The sequence below is a fragment of the Jaculus jaculus genome, chromosome 3 (assembly GCF_020740685.1).
Source record: "Jaculus jaculus isolate mJacJac1 chromosome 3, mJacJac1.mat.Y.cur, whole genome shotgun sequence".
In the NCBI taxonomy this organism is placed as follows: Eukaryota; Metazoa; Chordata; class Mammalia; order Rodentia; family Dipodidae; genus Jaculus; species Jaculus jaculus.
The window spans coordinates 153,510,394-153,531,990 of NC_059104.1; the positions used below are offsets into that span (position 1 = coordinate 153,510,394).

Consider the following 21,597-nt stretch of genomic DNA (forward strand, 5'->3'; position numbering starts at 1 on the left):
AACTTAGGGGTTTCACAGTCAAGGCTACTCGCTTTGTTGAAAGAAAGGGACCCTGTGCTCTGGCTATAGCCAGGAAGTGATAATGACCTCCAGGAAAGGTTCCAACCTCTCAGCCTGGCTTTGACTATGTTTGGGATACTCAGGGCAGGGCTGTGTCCATGCTGGAAATAGAGTAAAAGAAGAATGGGAACTGCCATGGAAACCCTATTTTCCTGGCACGGTGGGGTGGGTCTTCAGTCATCAGTAGTCTGGAGCCAGACAGCTGTCAAGCAGACCCCAGGAAAGGCCATATTAGCATTCCCAGACATAAATGGAGGGGGAGCAGGCCAGTAAAGGACTTGACATCTACGGCCAGGTAAACTAAAGAGACAAGACTATGACTACTTTGGGGTTAAACCCAGAATATTCAAGGTTGGGAGGAATGTAGCAATTAAGTCAGAGAAGTGTGTGTGGCGGGGGTGGTCTGTGGTTTGGAATTCTGTGGGACCCCAGAGTCTGCAACTTCCAACCTAACCTGGGCAAATTCTTGTTGATATAACACCTGAGCTGTGGAGGAGGAAAAAGTTCTGGCTAAATAATGAGAGCAGCAGCCTGGCCTATGCCGAACTCTGTGCAGACTTTTCTCCCTGGACAAAGGTTCTGTCTCTAATGCAAGCTGGGCCAGAGCTCAGCCAGGAAGACAGACATGTGATCTGGTCAGATGACCCAGGAGGAAATGTACCAACGCTTCACACTACAGGCATCACTTGCTATCCACACAGGATTAGTGCCAGGACCCCAAGACCCCCCACCAAATCTGCCCCTGCTCGAGTTCCTTATGAAAGCAGAGCAATATTTGTATATAACCTGTGCACCTCCACCCACGTACTTTAAACCATTTCTAGATTGTTTATAATACCTAATCCCATGTAAATGTCTCCTACGTGGCTGTGAAGCTGTCACGGGTTAGGAAACAATGACAAGAAAGAAGAGTCTGTATATGCAGGCATATATATATACATACACACACACACACACACACACACACACACACACACATATATACACACACACACACACACATATTTTGCATGTGTATGTGGTTGGTTACCCATGTACATGTGGAGGCTAGCTGTGCACATTGTCTTCCTCAACTCTTCTCTAACTTGTTTTCTGAGACAAGGTCTCTCACTGGTCCTGGGGCTCACCCATTCAGCTAGACTGACTGCCCAGAAAACCCCAGGGATCCTCCTGTCTCTGCCAGTGCTCATATTGTAGGCGCGGGCAGCCATGCCTGGTTTATACAGGTGCTGAAGTTTGGAAGTCAGGTCCTCATGCTTACAAGGAAGCCACTTACACACCAAGCCATCTCCCCGGCCCATTTTCTGAATATTTGGGCTCACAGTTAATTGAATTAGTGGACGTAAGAAATTCATAACCACAGGCTTTTTATTTTTTTGGTTTTTTGAGGTAGGGTCTCACTCTAGCCCAGGCTGACCTGGAATTCACTCTGTCTTCTCAGGATAGCCTCGAACTCACAGCAATCCTCCTACCTCTGCCCCCCAAGTGCTAGGATTAAAGGCATGTGCCACCACGCCTGACCACATTATTATTATTATTATTATTATTCACTGAAGCAGGACATAAGGCAGGAGTGGTACGGTGGTTTGAAATAAGTGTCTCTCATAAACTCCTGTTTTGAATGCTTGGTCCTCAGCTGATGGAAATTTGGGAGGCGAAGCCTTGCTGGAGGAGATGGGGGTTGTTGGGGTGGGCCATCGTGAAGCTTCCCCTTGAAACTGTAAGCCAAAGTAAAAACTTCCCTTCCATCGGCTGCTTCTGGTTGGGTGCTTTGTCCCAACAACAAGAAGGCAACTGTAACAAGGGGTCTTTCTCCAATGACTTCTAAGAGTATAGAAATATTTAAGCGGCCCTAAATCTCTCTTTTTTGGAATAGGATGGGGCATATGAAAACAAACCTATGTACTTTCCCACGACTCCCATTAGTGCCCCACATGTCACTGGCCCAGCTGCTGAACGATGAGGTCCAACTTCCCCATAGCATCCACTGTGGACGTCCGGCTATTCTCCAGGTAGAATAAACTCTGAGTGGAGACTTGGCAAATGCTGTCCATCTGTTCAATGGTGCCTTTTATCTAGCTTAGTGGAGAACATGACCTTGGGAACATCCTCCCTCTTGGAGGTCTCGGCATGCATCCCAAATCCTAGCTGTCCCCTGTACTCACAAGGGCCCAAAGAAGTGAGAAGGGCAGGCCATGCACACCCCTGCACCTGGGGCTCTGTCCCTATGGCTGAAGAAGCCGAGTACTGACAAGGAGAAGGAGCTCACAGGCAGGAGCCCAAGAGGATTCAAGTCCCAGCTTTGAGCACACAGGAGGGCTCTACTTTCATCTCAGAGGGGAATGGGCTGCTCTGGCTGATTTTTCTCATAGGGGAATAAGAGTCATACCACCAAAGTCACCAGAAAGCAGCCTGTGATCCACAGAGCCTTCTTCAAAACCAAGACTTCCTGTGCGGCTGCTGTGAGTTTGGTACCTGTATGTCAATGGGACGGTTGCAGATTCTTCCAGGATAAGCTACCCGCAGGTCTGAAATCTTCTCCCCACCTTTGCTCTGAGGCACCTTATCGTGGTCAAACCACTCGGTCCACTCCACATCTAGGCAGAAAGCAAAGCCAGTGTCAGACAGAAAGTTGTTCCTTAGGTCCAGTCACACATGGCATGGTCCCCAGGCACCCTCAGCAAATGGTCTTGACTATGGTCTGTCTATAGTTACACTGGGTTGGGGTCAGGATGCTTCTAAACTCTCCCATCTCTCCCCTTCCTAACTAAAAACATCACTTATTGACCTTCTTATCTTACAAGAGCAATATAGATTCTACAAAGGCAATGAGAAAGATATAGAGAAATAAAGGTCCATCTGTGGGGGGTGGGGTGCTGGAGAAATGGCTTAGCAGTTAAAGCACTTGCCTGTGAAGCCTAAGGACCTAGGTTTAGTTCCCCAGTACCCACATAAGCCAGGTGCACAAGGTGGCACATGTGTCTGGAGTTTGATTGCAGCGATTAGAGGCTCTGGCACATCCATTCTCTCCCTATCTCTCTTTCTCTTATATAAATAATTGGATAAAATATATATATTTTAAAAGTCCATCTACAAACCCATTCCTAGGGCCTGTTATAGACATTGCTGCAAAATAGTTGCAGGCTGCTCCAAGGCCAGGTTCTAGTCTAGCTTCTCCTTGTGTTTCCTGGTGAGGATCACTGTCTGGCATATAAAAGACACTCCTGGAACTAAACCAAACCCATAAGCCCCTGTGAGGCTGCAATTCACATCTTGACACTGGAGAAATCCTTCAGTTCACCAATGTGGCTTGAGTAACTAAGGCAGTTCCACCTTGAATTAAGCCCCTAACAATGAAGGGTTCCTCTGGCTGTAAGAGAAATCTTCCTTTGTCAAAGATGGTGACTCTTGGCCTTGGGTGCCACCGTCAGAGTTTACCAGCTTGACTCCGACTCCTCACCTTGAACCCACTCGCTTGAGGAAGAAACATTGAAATGCTCTCCGTGCTCTGTCTGGAACAGTTTGAAAACCCGGGCCGCAGCAGAACCTCGGTGACCTGCCAGAGACATCAGACACTGGAGCAAGCAGATCCCCGAACCCGTGACCACACTGGGATTCTAGAACAGAGGACACCTGTACCTAGGACAGCTATATATGTAGCCCAACCTAAAACTGTAAACTTGAAGTATTATGATTTTTCTGTAACTATATCCCACTGTTCTCAAAGGTGAACTTTGTAGGTGACAACATGGTGTCACAATGTCAAGAAGTTGTCTACTTAGGTGCTGGAGAAGTGGCTTGGTGGTTAAGGCGCTTGCCTTATGTGAAGCATAAGGACACAGGTTTGATTCTCCGATACCCATGAAAGCTAGATGCACATGTTGACACATGCATCTGGAGTTTGTTTGCAGTAGCTGGAGGCCTTGATGCACCGATTCTCTCTCTCTCTCCCCCGCTCTCATTTCTCTCTGCTTGCAAATAAATAAAAATTATATTAAAAGTAGGATACTTAGTGGAGGCTTCTTTGAAAATGTAAATATTATGGTGAGAAAGCCGCTTTCCACCAGCATGGACTTTGGGCACTGTCACATAACACAGCCAGTGAAGCAGCCGGACACTCAGCCAGGGGCCGGCAGGTGGCTGGTCATGTGCCGAGAGCGGTGGGTCACTCAGCAAGATCCACAGCCTCTGCTCAGAGAGGCAGCGGTGAGAACCCGGCCTCTTGCCAACTGTTCATTACCATGATATTCAATATGGTCTTCAACTGACGAGGCGGGATTTCCTTTCACAGTGATGAAACTCCAGGGATGTCTGGAAAAAAATATCAACAGAAAGTAAAGTTCTTCACACCTCGGAACCTGCGTTAGGGGAGAGTAGAGGCAGGGTCTCATGACTGGGCTTCCCCTGCGGCTGGGGGGATTCACCCTCCACCCATAAGCTCCATGTCCCAATAAAACAAGGTCCTCTCTTTCAAGTGTGGTGCTGGCTTCCTCGCTGCATAGCCACCCAGTCTGCTTACTGGGAGCCACTTTGACTCCATGTTAGCAGAGGACAAGTTATAAATCACAAATAGACACATCAACAGTCTAGCTGTGCCACCCGCCAAGCCTAATTAGACCCTGACGTGAGTGGCCAGAAGGTGTCCCAAGGACAAAGGTGATTCCTCTCACACCCATCTCCTGTACAAGGCGAGCTTGAGGAAAATGGCCCAGGTTACTATGATTTTTCACCTCGGCACTTGCCAACACCTCAGAGAGGAATGAAAGGTCTCCGCCTCATACTAGGATGGAAGGAGAGAAGGGTTTAGGATTTGGCAAAGTCACACACCCATCTTCCCTCTGTGAGAGCTATTAGAGGAGGACTTTTTTTCACCCATTTTTTTGCCTTCCCCAGCATACCTCATGCAGGGATTGGGGTCAGGACCTACTGTCCCCAGATTTGATGGCTTAGTATATTGCACATTCTGTGCTGAAGGGATTTGAGAAATGGCAGGAATGACTCTCTGACCTTCCCCAGCCCTACCCTTCAAGGTGCCCTCCCTAGAACTGAAGAGTGCCAATGGCCCGCTCTCTGCACTTGGCTCATTAGCTTCATCTGATCACACCTCCACCCTCCACGCTTCATGAAACTTGGCTTAAAAACACTCCAGTTGAGTGATTACTTATGGTCTTCATTCTCTGATGAAGGTCACATGTCATGTAAAACAGTGTAGTAAAGAGATGAGCTGGGCATGGTGGGGGCACACGCCTTCAATCCCAGCACTCGGGAGGCAGAGGTAGGAGGAGTGCCATGAATTCCAGGCCACCCTGAGACTCCATAGTGAATTCCAGGTCAGCCTGGGTTAAAGTAGAGTAAGACCCTATCTCGAAAATCAAGCAAAAAAAAAAAAAAAAAAAAAAAAAAATTCCCCCCTCCAAAAATAGGAAAAGAAAGAAAGAAATGACTGCCTTTCTCTTGGGAACCAGGCTCTGGTTCCAAGTCCCCCGCTGGGACTGTAAGAAGGTAGAAGGGATGACGCTTTGCTTCCGCTCCATGAGTTCCTCCCCCTTACTGGGAAGAAGCAAAAGACGTGGGTGCTAAGTAGCTTTTGTCTTATCTGGGGAGGTAAGTCACTACCAAATGGTGTTTAGCTAAGAGTGGGGACTCAGCTCTGTCACTCTCTCATTTAAAATACTTCAGTGGCAAGCTGGCTAGCTAGACTATGAGAAAACCTATCTCAAGAAATAAGGGAGAAAGTGACTGAGCAAGATACCTGGTCTTAACCTCTGGCCAACACACACACACACACACTCACACACACACACACACACACACGCATGTATATGCATCTGCACACGCATGGAAACACAGCACACACATGCATGCCCACCACACATACATACACATGTAAAACTCTTCCTGTGTCTTCTCATCGCCCTGGGGACAGAAAGCAAGCGCCTAAGCTCAGAGCCACGGGCGGCCTGGTGACCTCCTCATGGCTCCATCACTCACTTGCCCCTTGTTCCTTTGCTGTTTCCTCCATTTCCCTCTGCCCCGGGCCTCTAAAGATGCCAGCTCTCCTTGGGGCACCCACTATGAGTCTGCATTCAGTTCCACTTGCCCACTGCCTTCTCTCCAACTCCACCAGCAGGTCCCTTCATCTCCACCTGCTCCTGCAAGCTCGGCAGGCGTAGCGCGCCCCCGCCGGGTCTCCCCAATCACGTTCTGAACAAACAAACAAGGCGTCCAAGTCCAAGCGCTTCTACGGAGTGAACATGCTCAGATTTCGTCACTCAAGTGCCTGTCTGCAGAAAGGAGGAGCGGACATGTACTTCCTGCCTACCATGTCCGTGCTGGCATATGATGACACCCATCCTTCCACCGCTCTTGCTTGTAAAGAGGGAACAGTCTGTGCCAGGTGGAGTGGCAGCTGCATTGCTCATATCATCCCATGGGATCCTCCCAGCACTCTTTCAATGGCTCCCAAAGCACCCCGTCTTACAGATTCAGGAACTGCTCGAAGCAGAAGAGTCATTTGCCTGAGGTCACACCCCGGGTGGCACAGTCCACACTTAAAGGCAGGCATCAGAAGCTAGACCTTGGGCCAAGAGCCACCATAGTATTCTTCCGCTGAGACCCCAAGCAGCCAGTCCCTTTGCAGTACTATCTCTCAGCATACCCTCGTAAACTGTCCCTTCAATCTATGAAACAGACAAAGGAATATTGCCATGCCAAGATCTCACTGTCATCTTTGGCCGCTTGAGTTTCCTGCCTGAGTTTCCCTTCCAGAAGGCACAGCCCATGAGCTGTCCGAGAATAAAGGCCAGGACCTAGGGCAGCCCTCTCTCACCCAGCAAATCTGGGCCTGGCCCGTGAAACTGCTTTGCTCTGTGGCCTCAAAAGGCCCTGGTCACTCCTAAGCTTGCGTAGACATGGAGAGCTGAAGGGAGAGGAGTGAAAGCCTCGGATAGCCATGGGGCAGATTACTTTGACTTCTCCCCCACTCTCAGAGCTGAGAGCTGATTCTAAGGATCAAAAGGTATCGTTACTGTGGAGCAAACGGCTTCCCCAGGTGCCAGTGCATGCACAGGCATAATCTCCCAATCTGAAGCAAGTGGAACATACCAGGAAAAAAAAGAAGCACCTTACCTCAGATGTTTGGCTAGGACATGACACTTTGCATATTTCCTAAAAATCTGTCTGCTAATCCCCAATGCATGCCGTGAACCTTACATCAAAGAGAAGGAGAATAAAGCTAGGTTGCACATCGGGGTGCTGACTCTTACTGGCTCTCACACCAAGACACACTCAGCATTGAGTCAGTGGCTGTCTGAATAAGGAAGTCCTATAGAAACGTGCACATTGGAAGGGTGGGTTATGCTTGTAGGGAAAGCCAGGCTGCCCTAAATCTGCCCAGTGCAGACAGGCAATGTGCCTGCTTGTCCCTACGTGTCATTTAGAGCCACATGGTCCCGGGGACTTAGTTCCTGAGTGGCATGGAACACTTCAGAGTCCCAGAGCAAGGTGAGTGTGAGAGTAAAGAGCGGTACCGAAATCCAAGGTGTAGGAAGTGCTTGCTGCCCAGTTTGGTCATTGCCTTTCGGGCCATGTCATCCAGGTTTCTAGAACCTTCATCATTCACTGCGACAGAAAGGATCTTGCCATCAGGCACAGCATTCAAATACTGGACCAGACGTTCGCTCTCTTTCTTGGATCTATAAGTGTCAAACCTAAGGAAGGGGGAGAGAGAGAGAGAGAGATTTGGATAACCTTCATAGAAGTCCAAAGACAGAGATATTTAAACACATGTCTGTTTCAACAACTAATATGCCATCCACAACCCCAGGGGCTGAGGTCTATAAACAAAGAAGCTTTCTCCTTAAAGAGCAGGTAAAGAGGCAGGGGGGATGGATTCGTGGGATCTGAGCTCGATCCCACTACATAAAAAACCAGACAGGCCCCACATGCCTGTGACCCCAGTCCTGAGGGAGGGTGGACAGGAGATCACGGGGGCTCACTGGCCAGCCAGTCCAACCAGACAACAATGAACTCCAGGCTGAGTGAAAGACCATGTCTAAAGAAAATACGGCCGCAGAATAATAGAGGAGGACAAGTGATGTTCTTCTCTGGCCTCCGCATGTGTGAATCGGGGACACACCATCTGTACACAAACATAAGTATGTATCACACATACTGTTCACACCCATGCACACACAGATGTGTGCACACATGCACACAATGAAGAGTTTGATTACATACTATACAGAGATACACAAGAAGGAGGGACAGGACGTGGCCACAGCCACCATTCATTGGATGAAATGCCACAGAAATAAGTACAGCAGTAGAGAGTTAAGGCTTCAGAATAGGGAGTGAGTAATATGCTTGGAGCTTAGGCCTTTAATATCTCCTTTCCTCCTGGAACTTGTGGCTTATGCTTGTTGGAAGGTCCCGATTCTAGGAGACAATCCAGATGCCTAGAGCACCAGGGCTTTCTATCTCAGACCCAGACTGAAGCAATTCCTCCGAAATCCTTGGAAATGACACGGAGGTTGTCTCATATCATGTCTCCCACCCGTGGAGTAGCCTGCGTGTACTTCGGTCATCACACTGTCATCTCTGGAGAGCCGTCTCTGCTCAGTTCCCCAGCTGTGTTCTTCTAGAGAATCTTTCCTACAGAGTGCCAGCATGGGAGGCCCAGGGCCACTGGGGGCAGGCTCAGCTCCACAGCACCCACCTGCCAACTCTGGGGAAGAGGCTGAAAGGGGAAGGAGAGGGAGCTACACCTGTTCTGCCTCCCACATCTCCTGAAGCTCATCTGCTTCTCTCCCCATTGCTTCTAATGGAGAACTCATCTCGCCACTGTCTCTCTCATCCGGGCCATTGCCAAAGCTTTCTGGCCACCAGTGTTTTATTTTTTTTAATTTATTTCATTTATTATTATTATTATTATTATTATTATTATTATTATTATTATTATTTTGGTGTTTCAAGGTAGGGTTTCACTATAGCTCAGGCTGACCTGGAATTTACTATGCAATCTCAGGGTGGCCTCAAACTCACAGCAATCCTCCTACCTCTGCCTCCCAAGTGCTGGGATTAAAGGCATGCACCACCATGCCCGGCTCAGACTGGCCTTTTTTTAAAAAAAAATATTCTATTTATTTATCTGAGAGCATGACAGAGAGAGAGGGGTAGATAGAGAGAAAGAGAGAATGGATGCTCCAGGGCCTCCAGCCACTGCAAATGAACTCCAGACACATGTGTCCCCTTGTGCATCGGGTTTATACAGGTCCTGGGGAAACAAACCAGGGTCCTTAGGCTTTGCAGGCAAACACCTTAACTGCTAAGCTATTTCCCCAACCCTCAGACTGACCATTTTATGAGACAGAGAAGAAGGGGGGGGAGTTGGCATGCCCGGGCCTCCAGCCACTGAAATTGACCTCCAGATGCATGCACCCCCTTGTGCACATGTGCGACCTTGCAGGCTTGCATCACTGTTTGTCTGGCTTACGTGGGATCAGGAGAGTCCTTTAGGCTTTGCAGGCAAGAATCTTAATGGCTAAGCCATCTCTCCAGCCATGCCACCAAATTTGCCCTCCACCATCAATCCATTCTCTACAGAGCAGCTAGAATGTTCTTTGAAATCAGATCATGCCCTTCTTCACAGCCTTCTGGCCCCCTTAACATAAAGTCCACTAACTTCATGTATTCTTCAAGGCCCCGCCCTCACCCTTGCCTCTAACCCCATGCCTGCCTGTGTTTGGCTCTCCCTCCCCCAGCATGCCGTGCCCTTTGGCACCTCGGGCCCTTTATATTTATTTGCTTCTCTGTGTGGAACACACCTTCCCTAACACGTCTTCACCTGCAGCTCTCCTCTCAATGTTGCTTCTGTACATTGCCTTTCCTGATCACGTGTATGTATGTGTGTGTGTGTGTTTACTCCGACTGTACTACTGCATCTTTTTTCTCTTATTATTAGAACTATAGCCTCTGAATATATGTGTGCCTGTGCCTGTGCCTGTTTGTGTGTGTGTGTGTGTGTATGCACACACACATGTCAAATTCAGCTTTATTGGACAAATGACTAGGGAAGGAGGGGCCTCTCCAACCAGGACTTCCGTTCCTGCCATTCATGATGCAGCCCATTCTCCAATGCAGCCCATAGCTGGGCATGCGCAGAGTGAGTACAGCCACAGGGAAGGCCAACCTTACCGGTCCGAATGGATGACTGTGGCCGACTTAGGGTTGATGACATGAACAATGACTCCACGGTGGCCCCAGCTCCTTTCAAAGAAATAGCCTCCCTCTTCCATGCCACCAGGACGAAGGGTCTTGTTGAGAAATGTCCAGGAGAGCTTTTTCTGTCCGTGCAACTCAAGGGTGCCTCCTTGTCCCACTCCAATGTACTTCAGGCCATAGTAAGGGTCTGGCTGGATGCCTTCATCAGCCCTGCAAGAGAGAAGTTCCCCAGGGCTGACTGACATGTCTCTTCACTAGATACCGAGCCCTTGGGAGACCATTACTGTTCCCTGACTCCCAGTGTGGTACCAGGGAGGTAGCCACACATATGGTAGTGGCACCAAGTCCATAGAAAAGCATTAGCAAGTTGACGATCCTCGGGCCAACCGGCAGGAGATCCACAGGCCAGCAGCAGTACCTGACGGACAGCATTTGCAGCCACTTTCCTCGGCTTGTTTCTTCCCCAGCCCTCATCGCCGAGGGTTCCATGAACACACTTGTGCATTCTTGGCTATCACCACTTAGAACTTTCAGTTGCTTAAAGACAGGCACAGCCAGAGGCAAATGCCACATGGAATTTTCCTGTGCCTTATTGCACCGAGACTGAAACATTCCCTCCTGGAGGGATGAAGGAGGCTTATATGACTTGGAAAGCTCGTGAAATTTATAAAGGCTCAGGAACTTTTAAGTTTGCAAGTGCTTGTACCAAGGTTTTATACACACACACACACACACACAAGCACACGAAAACAATTGCCAGGGGAGGTAGAGCATCTTGCAAATGTGTGGGGAGCATGTAGCTTTGAGTCCTCATGCTGAGCGAGGTGGGATTTTCTACGACACGGCTGCTTTTGAGTCCCCCATGCTCCTGTAAGTAACCCCAAGTCGTAAACTCACTGGTTCACCAAGCCAGACTTGCATGGTCTGTTGTTAGTGCCCTAACGGAAGTAAGTAGACATTTGTTGACATCATCCCAGGAAACGCCAGGTAACATGCCCATCGTGACATTAATGAACCCCTTCCAGAGCCTCTCCAAACCTTAGCAGGATTAAAAGGCAGTGGAAAAGCTGGCAGAGACTTCTGTGACCCAACTACCTCGGGGTACCGTGACAGATAAAACGCTCCCTCACCCTCTTCACCGTGTCTATCTTGTCTGGTGGGCTACAGTGGTGCTTTTTTATCTTACACAGAAGTCTGGCTCTCTTGCCACCCTCTCTCCTTCCAGAAGCCTCCCTTTCATCAGACCCAAGAGCATCCCTTGACCCCCGAGCATGGGCTTCCCACCTTCCATACAGCACAATGCTGAAATTGCCCTCGAAAGGACAGAGGGCGCTCCCAGCGTGCAGCTCTCCACCGCTGTCAATCAGGAGGTGTCGGGTGCGTAGCACGATGGGCTCGTGGTGGTCTTTAATGACAAGCTTACCTGAAGAGGGAGGAATGAGGGAGGTTTAAGAACACAAAGTTTAAGGATAAGGTTAGCGCAGAGCCAAAGGCATCCTCCCTAAGCCCTTCATCCCTTAGGAAGGCAAGAAAGGTGCATCTTCCAAGCACCTCTGTACTCACTGTCTTGCAGGAATTGCTTTTCTCTACCACCTGCCTTGGAAGGTGTAAATAAGTGGCCCTCTGGCTCACAGCCATTACTGCGTGCCCTGTGCTCAAGCCCAGCATGTGAAGTTTAGAGAAATACGCTGTTCAGAGCATCAGTAAGAGTGGCCATTGAAAATGCTCCTTTTCGTAAGATTGGCTCTTCCACACGCCACTCATTGACGCTCTGAGGTGATAGTTATCTCAAAACCCGGGGTGCTCTGACATGAACCAACGCATGACCCATTCACTGCGTCCATCTCCAGGCACAATCACCTGCATCCATCTGCAAGGCTTGGGACGGTGGAGAGGACAGGCAGGCTTACCTCCCTCTGAGATGGTGATGGAGTAGACCGTGGCAGAGGAGGTGAGCAGCAGCCTTCTGCCCTGGCCGATGTATGCATGCTGGTCCGGGTCATGCCCGGGGCTCCAGGGCTGCAGGTCCGGGCTCTGGTCGGGGCATTCAGCTACCACCATCAGAGACAAAGATATGTCACCACTCCCGTCCCCAGCATCCAAGTAAGGGTGAATGGGGTGGGAGTGAGGTGCGCGTCTTCCTGGCACTCATCTTCTCCCTACCAGAGCTAAGCGCAAGACCTTAGAGAGCAGAGAAATGCTCGGGGTCCATGGTGTCCTTCGTTCCTTCACCAGATGTCTGCGGACAGACAACCTTCCTTCCCTGGTTCAGCCGCCTCTCTGTAAGACGAGGGTACTTGTGGTGACCGCCCCCCACCCCAGGGCATCCCGGGATGTGAAGCCACACCACTGTTGACCCAGAATGCTCGCATCTCAGGTCTCAGGACACTTTGTCCTCTGAAAGCAGCGCGGGAGGACTTTATAAAACTCCTTCCCCATTTGCTTGAACTCTGGTTCATTTTCTAGCTCTGCTCCCTTTGGGGAATCTGAGAGAGATGCTCATAAATTGTTTGCTCAAGTAAGATTACTTACAACAAAAGTAGCTCCTGACTGGCAATGACATTTAAACTGGGAGCAGCTATATGTGATTGCTACTGTCATTACTATTGATTCCTATTTTGAGACAGGGACTCACTACATGGCCCAGGAAGAGCTTGTGAGTGTGAGTATTTTAGTTGGGTCTAAAAGGACTTGGGTGAAGAGGCATATCTCCCTGGCCTCCTCAGAGGCACTGCCTACATTTTCACATGGCTTGCTGTGCTTCGCCCTAACCCTGTGCCTTGGAGCAGATGGGAACTGGGGGCTCCTTGTCCCAGGAGCTGGGTGAACCACCCTGTGGAGAACAAAGGGGACCCAGAGGGAGAGGCAGAGGTAAGAATGAACAAAACGACACGAGGTGTTCCTATTTTCTCAGCGATTAAATTTTGAAGAACGAATTTGGAAATTACAAAATAACTCAGGGTTCTCTGTGCATTGCAGGCATGGTGCCAGCGCAATGGACGCTGGGCACCTCGAGCCCAGTGGGTACAGCAAGCTGCATGCCCAACACAGGGCCAGAACTGGCTCTGACTCAGCATCATGATTAGCACACTGGCTCTGCAGGTTACTTGAATTTCTTTCTGTGACTGGAGGAAGACATATCTACCATGTTTAGATATTTCCAGGAGAGCTGGAAAGGAGACACACCTTTACTCAGCAGCACCAGGTAGGGGACCCAACTGACCTCAACAAGGCTGAGCCCTCGCCCCCCACATTCCCTCCTGGCCTCTTTGTGTGGGTGCTGAGCTAGAGTTCCCAGGCTCCCTCCTAGATACACAGCAAAGTCGCTGCCCGCCTGTGGGTGGACGGGCCAGTTCCTCTCTTGGTAGTGACTGGTGACAGCTGTTCCTGAAGGCTGGGCTCTGAATTCCATACCCGGGCTTATCTCCAAGTAGGGGCAGTCAGGAGCCCTTGGCAGTCTTCAGCCTGGTCCTAGACATGTGAGTCAGTTTCCAGGGAAGTGACACCCAGTGTGTGGGGAACATATGCAACTGCCGAGGGAGCCCAGTGGTCCAGGAGCCAGGAGCACCCGCTGACTGAACAGAGCCTCAGGCTTCACGGGCCCGCTGCCAAGCCAGACCCAGGGCCCCTTTCCCTGGGCAAGTGCAGGAGTTTTGAGACAACTCTGTACATGAGCTTGGCTGTGGTGACTCTCATCCTGCATGTCTGACCCCCTCAGGGCCACAGGCCCAGCTTTCCAGAAGCTCAGACCCTGAGCTAAGACCCTCCTCTGTGGAGTTGGGCACCCTGAACCAAGAAAAGCCAGTGCCCAGGGGTCTTCTCTGGTGTGGTTGAAAACTGTCAGTGCCTTCCTGGAAACATCACTATGGCAACGATGCTGACTTCCCCTGGCCTGGATGGAGGCTTGTTAGGTAAATAAGAGGGAATGCAGATTAGCTTCTGTCTCCCTCAGGCTTCAAAGAGCACAGAGCAGACAGCGCTGGAGGCCAAACGTCTCTTCCGAATGGTTTACAGGCTAACCAGAACGTGTGTGGGGTGGAGGGCCAACCAGGAAGTACCTAAACACCCCACCCCAAGCTGTGTAGCCCTCAAAGATAAAACCAGAGTCAATGCCCCTCTGTGTTTAGAAATGAATAGAAGGCAGAAGGCTCATGGATGAATTCAGGCAACGTTGCTAAGTATGGCACTAAATGCTGACACACAGCGGGCTTGGTGTATCTCCTAAGAACTGGAAGATTCGGCAAGAAGTCACAGCGAAGGCATTTCACCGACTGTAATATAGAATGCTTTTACCAATGGGTGGGAAAACAAAATGTCATTCAATGCAATTTTCCTTTTGCTCATTATTAAAAAAGCACAGTGGTAATAACAATTGTAAGAAGAGCAACAGGATTGGCAGCAGTGTCACTAAGCCCCTATTCAGGATTCAAGATCCGTGCGTTCTCTCTCCCTGTGCCCTGCCTCGGGTGCTGGTTCTCTGAGCGCTGTTTCCTGTAGCCTGGGTGAACAAGCCCCGTGCTTCTAGATGCTAATTTAAAATCATTTGCCTGGCATTGCAAGAAAAAAAAAAATAGATCCAGGGGACTGGGGTCAGTAAAGCGCTTGCCTTCCACGAGGGCCAAAGCTCTGTCTCCAGAACCCACATTTAAAAATAAAAGCTGGGTGTGGCGACCCAGGCCTGTAATCCCAGTGCGGCGGAGCTGGAGACAGGCAGATCCCCTGAGCGCACTGCCCGGCCAGCCTCGGCTAGTTGGCAAGTTGTAGGTCAGCAAGACAGCCTACTTCCGAAAGAGGAGGATGGTACTGAATGTGTGACAGCCCATGTTGTTCCCATGTTGTTCTCTGTCCTCCACACACATGTGCACACATGCATGCCCACCCACATACACTTGTGCACTAAAGCATACATATACACACAGAACAAGAAAAGTAAAGGGAGAGAGAGAGAGAGAAGGGAAGAAAAGATAATACTATGCAGGGTATTGTGGGAAAGCTCTGTAACCCCAACATTTAGCATGTGGGAGACTGAAAAAGGAGGGTCACAAGTTCTATGAACACACACACACACAGACACACACACACACACACGTGCACGCACATGTGGGGGAGAGAAAGAAAAGTGTGTGAAAACATCGCAGCCGAAAGGGTTTAGCTGGGCCCCCATGACTGGAAGCAGAAGTGTGTGCTGAGCTCTGAGTTCACGCAGTCCAGTGGAGGTATAGAGAGCTGAGTCTCAGATATGCGGGTTTCCCCATGACTCAGCAGAGTGATTTTCAAATTTTGGATTCCTGGGGAGCATTTGAAAACCAGGGAGCTTTTCTATTAAAAAAAAACAAACAAACAAATTTCTGATTTCTTTTAAAAATTCAGACCATCCTGCAGCAGGGGTCCCCTACTTCCCACAGATAAGCAGCTGCCCAGATCTGAGGGACGGGTGCCCCATCAAGGGGCATCTCAGCTCCCACAGAGACCACAGTCCCCCGTGTGGCCAGCCTCAGTTGCTCACGGAGGGTGTGGCTTGTGGGGGGAGGGCAGGTACTGAGCTGGCAGCCTTCATTGTGGACTGACCCACCATTTCGTGGATGATGAAAGCGTAGGGGCATGATGCAGCTCGCCTGGTAATGAGAAGTGCAGTGAGGGCATCCAGAGCCCAGCCACCTGACCCCCGCCCTGAGACTCCCCAGCTGTCTCTTCCACAGTAGCCTGGCTGAAGCCAGGGTTTTCCGAGGGCTCACCTGCAAATGCAGCCCCAGGGAAGCCAGCCAGGAGGAGCCAGCCCAGGGCCAGGGCCAGCTTGAGGGAGCAGTGGTGCCTCTCAGCAGCTCCCATGCTGCACGTGTGTGTCCTGAAACAGGAGCACACGGAGTCAGACATGCACCGTGATCAGCCTCCACACGGGACACACAGGGACACAAACACGGCCTCAGAAAGCAGACAGACAGAGACGCACACATACAGAGGCAGCAGACAGAGCCATGCCAGGATGGGCACACCCTACAGGCCCAGAGCAAAATCCTCACTAGCAGTTTCCTCAACGACCATGACTCAGGACCAGGCAGATCTGGGCATGCAAACTCTGCCGTTGTCCTGCAGTACAGACACTGGGCGGCCAGCTCTCTCCCTGGGCAGTGGAGCAGTCTTTCCTAAGGAATGGAACATGAACCGGGTTAGAAGGCAACTTGCTGTGTGAGCTCAGCTCATTCATTCAATCTCTAACCTGCAAGAAGAGGACATAGCCTGGCAGGTTTCTAACCTTGACATTGTCAGTCTACACTGGTAATCCATTTTCTCCTTCCTCAGTTTTTATCGGGACATAAGATTTGTTTTTTTCTTTCCTTGCCCTTCATCTAGGTATATGACCTGGAATCAACACTGTATATTCTTCAGCGCCTCTGTATTGTTTGTGGCCTTAGGATTAAGCTCTCTTGATATAACTAGAAATCAAGGGCTGGCGGGAAGACAGATGTGAGGGCTGGATCTCTAGTGACTCTCTTGGGCCATGTCATAGGAGCCAATAACCGAGAACTGCAAAACAGATAAAGAAAGAAACCCAGGTCCTTTCTTTGTGTCAAAAAGAAATGGCTCTAGATGGTGGATTTATTTTTATGTTGAGAGAATGAATTTTCTATTTCGTCAAACTTGTACTTGACAGAAGCTACTCTTTACTTATATGAAAGAAAGTGAATAAGGAACCCAGATAAACTTTGTGATGGGAATGGCTTAGACACTGCCACAGAGTTCCCTTTCAGAACGCAGTGTCCTTGGAGAGTGTCCGTGTGCTCAGAGACCTTCGCCCGAGCCTTGGGAGCTGCCAACTCTGACCCCTATGCCCTCACCCCGGTCCTCCCTGAATACATCTGGGCTTGTATTCAGAAGCAGACATTCTCCCACACCAACAAAGGGGCCCAGAGAGCCTCTATGCTTTAAGCTAGCTCAGCTGTTAAGCTGATACCCTTGACCCTGGCTTAGTGAAGAGCGGCCCTCTGCTGGGCCTCACGCAGGTATGCCAGCCTGGGAGGGAGCAGTGGCCTTCAGAATCCAGGCCTGTGTGCCCTCTTCCCTCATTGTGCCGACCATTCTAGTGGCTTCCGGCTGAGCTGCAGTCCCAGGACTCACACATGGAGGCTTCTGGGAAAGGCTCCTTTCTCTTGACCCTGGAAAAGAGTGCTCCATTCCTGCTCTCTGCAATAGGAAGAAGGTACAGCAGGAACAGTAGTGGCCTCAGGGAAAGCCGCCAGCCTCCTGTCAGGTCTCAATCAGCTTAAAACACACACACACACACACACACACACACACACACCCCTACAGTTTGCTAGTAGCTGCCACAGAGCCCACAGCCTCAGGGGACACCTAGATGGAAGGTGGACCTAGGCAGATGGCATCTCACTTGGTGACAGAATCTGATGTGTGGGAAGTGGCAACATGGGAATGGGTTTCCACCCTCACTGAGGAGGCATCTTCTCCAGGGCCTCACACTTTCCATTGCCGAGGGAGAGCTGGAGGTCTGCCATCATTGTATCAGAGGTCATTTCACATCCATGAGAAGGGGGCAATGCCAAGGGCTCTTCTTGGCTTTATAGAGGCTTCTGAGGCACCCAGGGTGGCATCTGAGCTGCCGGAGGTGGAGAAGTCCCTCTGCCCAGAGCTGCCCCTGCTTCTAGTGACCTTTCCCAGAATGTGTCCTGAAGCATATCCTGTTGGATTTGGGTCTCTGACAGGTGCCTAGTTCTCTCTCAGGAACTGACTGCCCAGAAGGAGAGCCTTCTCAGCTGCTCTATAAAGCTTCTGACAGCTGAGCTAGGGTTTGGCTTCTCGGCTGGCAAGAGGCTTGAGCAGATTCCAGCTGGGGAAGGCCTCAGAAGGGAGGATGCTGAGAGTCTCCTCAGGAAGCTGGTGGCTGCAGACTGCTCCTGGCTGCTCAGACACTGAGCTGCCCTGTCCCCTGAAGGAGACAGGGATTCCTTCAATGGAGCTGTGTGAGCGAAAACACATTCCCTGTTCAGCGGGCCTGCACGTGAAGTTGTTGCAAAAGTCTTCACAGCTCCGAGCTGGTTTCCAGATGCTCAGGGTCCCCGGGTCCAGCTGCCTCTAGGACCTCCAGTCTCCAGGAACTGGGGCCAAGGAGACACAGGAGCCAACGCAGGAGCAGGAGGTGTCATGGGCTTCCGGGGCCTGCCAGGTGCCAAGGCTCTTCCAGGCTGTGCTGGGATCGTGAGGTTTTTTATTTTACCTGCAGAGCAAGCAGAGTGTTAGAAGAGGCTCCAAAGAGGTCCCAGAGGGACAGCACTCATTGACACACTTGTGCCCCATGGTTCCTCCATGGGTTCCTGCTATGCTGGGGCTGGGGACTTTCTGTAGAAACTTCATGACAAAAAGCAAAGAGAGGCAGAACAGGGTCCTGTGACGCTGAAGGGCCTGGAGTGGACCAGAGGCGTGGTTCTGGGTGACATGGGGGCTCACCACCCTCCTTGTGGCTCAGGCCACCCTAGGCAAGACTCAATTCACAGACTAGCATGACAGGATCATGTCCAGGAGTGTGGGCGCCAAAGCCTTAGCCACAGCCACACAGCATTCCCCGTTCTTCAAGAGCCAGAAAACAGAAACAGCCCTTCAACTCCAAGTTCCAAGAATCAAAGACTGCAGACCTGGTGACCTGGGGTGTCTGAAGCAACACAGGCCACTCGTAGCAAGGACACTCACGTGGCACAGAGAAGAGCCAGGGAGATGGAGACTAAAAATCTAGGTTTGAGTTCTAATTCTGACTCTTCTGAGCTATGGTGATCTTAAGGCAGTTCACTCAACCTCTGTGCCCTGGTCTTCTTGCTGTTAAAATGGTCCACAATAGTACTGCCAACCAAGACGAACTGCTGTGAGTGGTAACTGGGAGGTGGAGCCCACAAAGCACGAGTTCTGACGTTCGTGGACTTTGGATCATGCCCCGTGGGAGGCTCGGGTAGACAGAGCACTTCTGCATGTGACTAGTACTGCGTACGAGATTACTGCTTTCCAAGCATACTGGGAAGCAGCTGGAGGGGCAAGGGCATGAGGAACGGCCCTTTAAAATGACAAGCTGTGTCTTGTCTTCTTGGACAAAGAAGGACAAAGGGAGGGCAGTGTCCTCTGACCGGATAGAGCCCTGTGATTCACACTGTGTCCTGCTTAGTGGGGGTTCATGGAATGCCAACCCTGAGCTGGGTCACTCTCGACAATTTCCTTATGAAAATGCCTGTGTGTAGCTTGCTTTACCTCCGGAGACAACTGAACCATGAGTTCTCTTGAGCACAGTCTTATTTTCTCTTATATGTGATACATATGAGATTTCTGCACCAGGGACCCCAGAATCACAGGGCCCTGTCTGCCTCTCAGAGAGAGGCACTTGACGAAGCCTCTGCCCTGGCACTGGGCACCTCCCAGGCTGCTCCATGAAGCTTGCCTCTCCAGCACAAGACTCTCCTTCCTTTTGCAAACATCTGTCCAGACCCTGCTCGTTGCTGCTAAGACCAGAGCCCCAGACGAGCTCTTCCCTATGAACTGGACTTCTCATTCCTAAAACGCAATACCCTGCAAATTCATCTGTGGCCTACAGGATAGAGGGAGCCAAAAGGAATGTGAACATAGCCCAGCCGCTGCCCATACACACCAGTTACCAGGGCAACTTCTGCATGCACTGATTCTCACTCGGCAAATCTCAGGCAGGCTTGACTTTTATGTTTGGCACTTTTTTGTTTTGTTTTGTTTTTTCGAGGTAGGGTCTCAATCTAGCCCAGACTGACCTGGAATTCACTATGGAGTCTCAGGGTGGCCTCGAACTCATAGCAATCCTCCTACCTCTGCCTCCCCTGAGTGCTGGGATTAAAGGTGTGTGCCACCACACCCGGATTTTGCCACCTTTTTAATTAAAGGAAATTTTTTGGATAGAAGATTAATGTGTAGCCCCAGGTAGCCTGGAACTTACTATGCAGATAACATTGGCCTTGAACTTATGACCATCCTCCTGCCTCTGGCTCCTGAGTACTGGGATTACAGGTGTGAGATACCATATCTAGCTTGGTATTTGTTGTTGTTGTTGTTGTTGTTTTTGTTTTTATAAGACAGGGTTTCATGTAGCCCAGGCTAGCCCCAACCTCATGGTCCTGCCTTAGCCTTCTGCGTGCTGGGAAGACAGGCTACATCACTTGGCTTGGCTCTGATTCTAACCAGCTTCCAGGTGTGGCTGATGCTGGCGGGTGGCAGGTCATGTTCTGGACAGCAGGGATCTAATCTAACCCCATTCTCTCCACTCTACAACTGAGCAGAAGGGAGTTGCTCACATCTACCCGGAGCAAGCAAACAGAAGCCTGATCCAGCATCGAACAGGGGAATCTGTCTGGCTCCAAATTATGAGCCATGCCTTTCCTTGTCAACCTGCTTGTTTGAGAGGAAGTAGGAGAGAGAACTGAGTTCATGCCTCCCTGCCTCTACTTCACCTCAAGTCAGGTTTGGATAGTAAACACACACAGCAGGTACCCTATGTGGATTCACAGAATTATAAATTGTCTTCCCTCCCAATACACCTCCTTTGACCTGGGAAATTCCCACTACGGCCACCTGTAGAGGCCAAGCGAGTGCTGCACTGCGTGTGCTGTAATGACAAGAACACCCCCATACAGCCAGGTGCACAAAGCACAGCATGGGTCTGGAGTCCGTTTAGAGCGGCAAGAGGCCCTGGCACAACCGTGCACACTCTTACATTCCTTCTCTCTGTCTGTCCTACAAATAAATACATATATCTATATTTTTAAAATTATTTATCTATTTATTTGAGAGCGACAGACACAGAGAGAAAGACAGATAGAGGGAGAGAGAGAGAATGGGCGCGCCAGGGCTTCCAGCCACTGCAAACGAACTCCAGACGCGTGCACCCCCTTGTGCATCTGGCTAACGTGGGACCTGGGGAACAGAGCCTCGAGCCGGGGTCCTTAGGCTTCACAAGCAATCGCTTAACCGCTAAGCCATCTCTCCAGCCCATACATATGTATTTTTAAAGCTAGGAAGATGACCTCAATGATTCAGCTCTTCTGGGTTCAAGGTTGAAGACATACTTCTGTAGAAAGGGGAGATGGGGACATGGTGCCCAGGGAGCAGATCTGTTTGCCTCAGCCTGCCACATTGACTGCCCTGCGACTCCCAAAGGACTTCCTCACAGCCTGCTCTTCGCCTCCAGGAGTTGGGTGTTCCTTCCTTTATCCACCCTCTCCCAGATCCCACTCTCCACCCTTTGCAATTTACAGTTTAAGATTTGGTTTCTGGGCTGGAGAGATGGCTTAGTGGTTAAGT

At 50.3% G+C, this 21,597-nt stretch overlaps 1 protein-coding gene across 3 annotated transcripts in view; it reads right to left on the minus strand.

The window, feature by feature from the left end:
* LOC101614775 (cell migration inducing hyaluronidase 1) overlaps positions 1 to 21,597 on the minus strand; it is a 175,575-nt gene that overhangs the window by 71,650 nt on the left and 82,328 nt on the right. For 2 of the 3 annotated variants that reach the window (XM_045145278.1, XM_004658244.2), the window contains exons 2-9: positions 16,017 to 16,126; positions 12,192 to 12,332; positions 11,566 to 11,704; positions 10,255 to 10,491; positions 7,590 to 7,769; positions 4,301 to 4,371; positions 3,521 to 3,616; positions 2,536 to 2,657 (exon numbers count right to left, since the gene is read on the minus strand). In XM_045145278.1, the coding sequence (XP_045001213.1) occupies positions 2,536 to 2,657; positions 3,521 to 3,616; positions 4,301 to 4,371; positions 7,590 to 7,769; positions 10,255 to 10,491; positions 11,566 to 11,704; positions 12,192 to 12,332; positions 16,017 to 16,110 (1,080 nt within the window). In that variant the 5' untranslated portion in view covers positions 16,111 to 16,126. Of the gene's footprint in view, positions 1 to 2,535; positions 2,658 to 3,520; positions 3,617 to 4,300; positions 4,372 to 7,589; positions 7,770 to 10,254; positions 10,492 to 11,565; positions 11,705 to 12,191; positions 12,333 to 16,016; positions 16,127 to 17,668; positions 18,512 to 21,597 lie in introns of all 3 variants that reach the window. The other variant, XM_045145277.1, reaches the window with a different exon arrangement.